We start from the raw sequence: 6,000 nt of genomic DNA, 5'->3' as shown, positions 1-6,000 counted from the left end.
GGTATACCCTTATTTACAAAAATAATGTGTAGATTGACCAGAGAAAAATCACTGGTATTGGCAGATGTTTATTTTAGCATTGGTGCGGCTCGAACCCAGCCAGTTAGCGCCAAAACTCCCGACTCTACCTCTAGGCTACCCAGGCCAAACAGCGGAGTTCTTTTAGTACTTTGTAAAGGAAATAAAATTAGTGTTTCAAGCAAACCAGTAGACGGCGCTGGGTTCATACAGGAAGTGACGGACTTGTACCTCTCTGGGAACGGAATGTCGCCAAGGGTAGGCCGCCTGCCAGCGCGCTCCCGGGCAGGCACGCTTATGTGCCACGGCGCATGAAAACAGCTCCCCGCTTGGCCCGCTCATAAGCTATTGGCAGTTGTCAGCGTCAAAATAGTTCTAACCTGCCTCAGCTAGGTTTAGGCTGTGAGGAGCGATACACTGCTGAATGGCCCACTGTGATGGCGGCCGTGCAGCAGCGTTTCACAGTGTTCATTGTAAGTGCAGCAATTGCTGCTTACGTAATGAAAGTGTGTAGCAATGTTTGCAGAAAGCTGCCATTTAGCCTCGCTGATTTTTTTTTTTGGTAAACCACCGACACACAGTGAGACGTACGAGCCTCTATTTTTTTCAGTTAGTCATATACCATCTTCTATGCGAATGTCCGCGTTTTTCATCGGCAAGAAGGCAGCTCTCCTCAACTTTACGGAAGCTCGATTCTCGGCGGCCGTTTACTGAGGAGAAAATCCTGGGCCACTGGCCTTCACCGTCATCTCCGCACAAGGGCACAAAAGCGCTCCTCTGCTTCCTAAAAGCAACGAACTTGCACAGCAGACTGTAGCGCAAGGAACTGTTCTCTGTGAAGTCAATGAACTCTATCGCCTATAGCGTCGTGGTGCTGGCCACACGTTTCTACGCTCTCTCTTTACCTTCCCCTTCTTTTACTGCTTTTCATCTTTTCTCCCATTGTTCCCCTTCCCCACGTGTAGGATAGCAAATTAGTCCACAACCTGGTTGACATTCCTGCCTTTCCTTTACCTTTATACCTTCCTTCCTTGATATATCTGGTAAAGCTGCTAATGAATTCAATAATTTGATCTAATCAAGCAACAGTATAAAGTGACGCTAAAATCGGCAGCACCCCCCTCTAATCGCCTGTATTTTTCCTGTATTTCGGTATCGCAATAAAAAGCGAGGGTAAGAGTGGCTTGCCTAGCACGGCCATGTCCTTCTGGCCGCCGACAGTGTCGAAGGAAGGAGCCTCCGCTGACACCTCGCAGCGGTATGTGCCGGCGCTGTGCAGGTTCACGTTGCGGAGATACACCGACGTGCGACCAGAGCGCGCCAGCTGTTTGAGGGGAAAGAAAGAAAGATGCAGCGCGATGAATGTAAATCAATGAGTTCAAAAGGCAACTCCTAATATGCGTCCTTTCTGACGTGCGCCAACCGACGGCAATGAACATGGAAGCGGGCCATGCGAAGAAAACTAGCCCTTTTCGGGTACGAAAATGTGTTGCAACTGTTTTCTTCTCTGACGAAAGACAAAACAATTCGTTTGGGTAGGCACACTATCGGAGCTTCACCTGATACGGCCCTTATGCATGATAATTATCGCCAAAAGTATTCTGCTGGCCATCTTCTCTACTGCTTGTAACGCTTCCACTTACTGCTTCTTTTTGCTGAAAATGACAATCCTCACTGCAAGTGCTTTTTTTGGAAGACGACCTCACAGGGGCTAAAAGTCTGAAGCTGCGCTGTGCTGGAACTTATGCAGCTAAATATGTTCGATCTCTCTTCCTTCAGTTATTTTCGGCACTTTTCTTTAAAAGTACCCAATGAAGATTCACATTTTTATGCGTTACTGTGGGCGGAGACACTTATAGCTAAGTTTGCGAGCCAAAAGGCCCTTCTCGGCACTGGTGATAGGCCCCCAGGGCCCACGTATTGAAAAACGGCCGCCAGCAAGATGGAAACAGGGCGCAAACTATACAGGTTCCCCTAAACCGAAACCGGTATGAAGGGAACGTACTAAAAATACAAAACGAAAGCCACAACAAAATTCAGGCACTTACAAGCAGGAATCGAAACCGTGGAACTGATCAAGTACATACATAACTGGGACGTTGAGAAGCACTGGAATTTATTTCTGATAAAAGTGACATTTGGGGGCTGCATTGCGAAGTTCTTGCTTCATTTTGAAACTTAGGAGGCGAGTGATTCATCATGCCTCGCATCATTTATCTCAGATGAAACGCCAAACAGCGAAAAAATTAAGGAAGCTGACACTAACGCGTAAGACTTGAAGATACATAGCTGCACGCAACCTTCACGACCATCGCAGCCTTCACGACCATCACAACCTATTTGCTTCTTCTCTTGCTGCCTCAACGACCTTTACTCCATCATTTTTGCTAAAAGCGTCAACTTTCGTTATCTTGATTTGGAAGTGATAATCATTGAAAGAACGTGATTGGCCGTGGAGGAACGTACGCTATGACGTGTCTTTCTCGTTGCGAGCAAGTGTTGCCACGATTACGACGAACGGTGGATTAGTTTTTGGCCAATCTTGGTCAATCTCTCTAAGTGTGTCTGCTGTTTTCACCAATCGTGACCAATCTCCCTTAGTGGGTATTCTCGGCATTCTTGGCCAATCTCCCAAAGTGCGTATGCTCGGCATTTTCTTTGTATTTTTAACTGCGGACACGAAAAATAACCATTTGCTAAACAGCTTCGGTGTTAAAAGGCCGTCACTAATTAACTCTGGAGGTTCATCTGGTGTCAAAAAGAGAAACCAAGAAACCGCCTGCCAGCGATCCATCACCGCTCATGCCATCGTACCGGTGAGGGGACTGACCAAGCAATGCCCAAAGGCAATAGGTTTTTACAGAGGTTTGGAGGGCCACCTGCTCATCTGGCAAAGAAGTTGGACTGAAGCAACACTCAAAGTTGGGCTAGATGGTGCATACTGAAAAATGGAAAGTGCACGTTGACAGGGTACATAAAGAAGCAACTAAAACAAGCTCTCGCTTCAGTCTGAAAAATTCATTGACAGAAAAAAAAATTTATACAAGTACCACGAACCAAAGATTGCACGAACATAAAACTGATTATACCCGCTCCTGTTCATGCAAATTGACAGGGGTTTTGGGGACGCAAGTTTTATTGTCAGATTTATACGGATGGCCTCTACTAGTTTCTTAACAATCTGATCAAAATGCGAACACAAAATGCGAACATATAATTGCGCTATTTGAAGTCCTCAAAATTAATATCGTCCATTAGCTCGATATTGATTTGATGGTACAAAAGTAGGATGACTGAGATAGCATCAAATCACATGCAAAATAGTGTGGCGTAATTGCGGCATTTCATGAGACTGCCGTGAAGGGCACCAGATTTCACCTTCAGTTTTCTAGCTCTAAACATAAGCTCGCGACGTACACTTTCAGTGCACGCCTACGTGAGAAATCACAAGCATATAACTACATAACGGTGCAACAAATGAGAGCGGGCCAAATCCACTTTCATATTCCCTAAAGTGAACTGAAAGCATTAAGGTAATATATTGATTGATTCCTTCGCGAATCGAGTCAATTTAACTTTTAACAGCTCTACATCCTGCGATGTCTAGCCTTTTTTAAAGCGGTTCGTCATTCTGACAGCCAATACCGCAGTAGAATTGAAGGCAGTAAAGAGTGGACTGCAATTTTATCATCTCTGTTTTTGTTTCTCCGTGTCAATGTCTTTTTCATTATGTAAATTATTTCTGTAGATTTTATAAGCATACCTTGGTAGGGCGACGACACGGGTTAATTCGGTAGTTCTTTTGTACTCTAGGTGGACGTCACGGATAGAGCTAAATAGCTCAACTTAACCTCAAAGCTACGTGAAATCCCCACCGCTGATGACATGCATGCGACTTGTGCGTTGTTAGATCTCTTCAGTTTCACAATGCTTATGAGCTGTGGTTTCGTTAAACCCTTAAAAATATATGTTTACCTGACGAGAACGCAAAAACAAAAATAATCAGAAACAACATCTGCTACAGTTTGCCAATGTCACGGCCGAATAAAATGAACAAACAGAGCCATAGGCACCCAAAAATATTTTCGTTCAAAAGTAAATCCATCGTTTAATAAAAACGATAGATTGGCTGGTCTAGCTTGCCTATGGCAGGTTTACAACAAACCAAAATTAGCATACAGCGGTAAGCACCCAAAGAGCATTTTTTTGCTAAAAAGACTAATCTATCGTTGAATAAAGAAATGATAGCTCCATTTTCGAACAATAATATTGTCTTGTTTTTGTTAAATAATTTTACTATCCCTTCCTAAAGAAAGTTACGAGAAGCGCGAACTCTTTCTAACATCAAAATTCTAACATCTTTCTCCACACTTTCTAACATCAAAAGATTTCTAAGATCCAGCGTCAAAAGTGCGTCAGAACCGTCCCTTAAAGTGCGTTTGAGCATCACTGAAAGTGAGTCCAATCGATCGTCAAACCTCCAGAGACTCAAATCGCAAACGAAGAACGAATACATGGGACAATTTTTTTCGTACAAAGTAAACGCATCCACGAACGATCTAAATGTATACCCACACGTGGTCTATGACATGAAGTTATACTAGCGTACTCCTTCTTCGTGGTCGGTGCCTGTATTGTCTTTCTACAACCATTCCTCCTACGCGATTTTCAAGTAACCTTTTTCAAACAAGTCCGGTTTCACGCACGCGCCGAGTGTCCAGAGATCAATTATCGGAGCTTTTCGGTCAACCAACCGGACTATAAGGAAATACATTCGTTTTTTGACAGGACGCCATCGGTCCCACTAATAAAGCTTTCGCTCTAAAAAGCCGGCAGTTGCCATGTTTGCACGCAGTGTTGCACGCAACGTACGTCCACGTCGACGCCCGGCAGGGGTAGGAACTGTCCGGGAGGCCAGTCGTTGGGCACGAAGCGGTAAAACTCGACGTCGTTCTTGTACCACTTCACCGAGTAGAGCCGATCGCCGTTCAGCTCGTAGATGCAGCTCAGCCCCACGGTCTCGCCCAGCGTGGTCGGGGACGGGATGTCCACGTTCACTAGCTTCACGGCCGACACGGTGGTCATGAAGCCTGCGCAGTGCGAAAAAAAAAAAAAAAAAAGAAATACACAAGTTTGTCTGTTTTCCTCTGCGGTGCGAAAACTAGTGAGCTCACTCACAAATTTGGAATGAAATTTCTCGTTAAATGGGTTGCTATACCCAAGCTTGTCTATTTTAAATCTGCATACTTGAAACAGAAGCTTCAATGCCAAACTGGGAAAATTATGCCAGATTGATCATCCGACAGAGGCCTATGTGGGTGCCCGCTTGTGCCTTGGGAAAAAGACTATCGTAAGGTAAAACCAGGTTGCGACAATGATCAGTTCAAGAGTAATGTAACTCGTAATAAGAGACGATCGGGAGACCGACGTACGATGGCCGTGCGAGGCTCCCCTCCAAAAAAAAATTCACAGCATATCCACGGGGTGAATGATGATGAGTGGGCGAAGCTCCTGAGGGGAAATCATCTCGTACGGCAGGATCTTGGCGGCGGCGTCGCGCAGCTTCACGGAGCGCTTCTGCCTCGCGGGCTCGCACATCGGGATTCTGTCTGCGAGCACGCGCTGCCGCCGCCTTGCGCGCTCGCCGCTCTGCAGCCTTATTAAAGTGAACTAGAAGACTTTAGCCTTATCCATCGGGCGACTCCGAGCGCGCGCCAACAGCGAACGGATTTTATTACAACGCTCCTTGCCATCTAGTAAACAATCCAAGAACTAAACTAGAGGTAGCCACGCCATCTAGTAAACAATCCAAGCGCATCTTTTCATCATATACAAGTACCGCCATCTAGTAAACAATCCAAGAACTAAACTAGAGGTAGCCACGCCATCTAGTAAACAATCCAAGAACTAAACTAGAGGTGGCTACATACATACGTCGAGGATGGACAGATCCACGCCTTAAGGAGCTTCGCCCCTAAAAAA

The 6,000-nt window shown here is 45.4% G+C and overlaps 1 protein-coding gene across 1 annotated transcript in view; it reads right to left on the bottom strand.

Moving 5' to 3' along the window:
* Positions 1-6,000, bottom strand: part of LOC144178688 (uncharacterized) — a 286,853-nt gene that overhangs the window by 3,899 nt on the left and 276,954 nt on the right. The window contains exons 5-6 of the mRNA XM_077706708.1: positions 4,891-5,108; positions 1,207-1,342 (exon numbers count right to left, since the gene is read on the bottom strand). Coding sequence (XP_077562834.1) covers positions 1,207-1,342; positions 4,891-5,108 — 354 coding nt within the window. The remainder of the gene's footprint in view (positions 1-1,206; positions 1,343-4,890; positions 5,109-6,000) is intronic.

Source organism: Haemaphysalis longicornis, unplaced genomic scaffold (genome assembly GCF_048455015.1).
Source record: "Haemaphysalis longicornis isolate Haplotype H1 unplaced genomic scaffold, Haemaphysalis longicornis Haplotype H1 scaffold_4, whole genome shotgun sequence".
Classification (NCBI taxonomy): domain Eukaryota; kingdom Metazoa; phylum Arthropoda; class Arachnida; order Ixodida; family Ixodidae; genus Haemaphysalis; species Haemaphysalis longicornis.
This window is presented reverse-complemented; position numbering and strand designations above follow the sequence as displayed.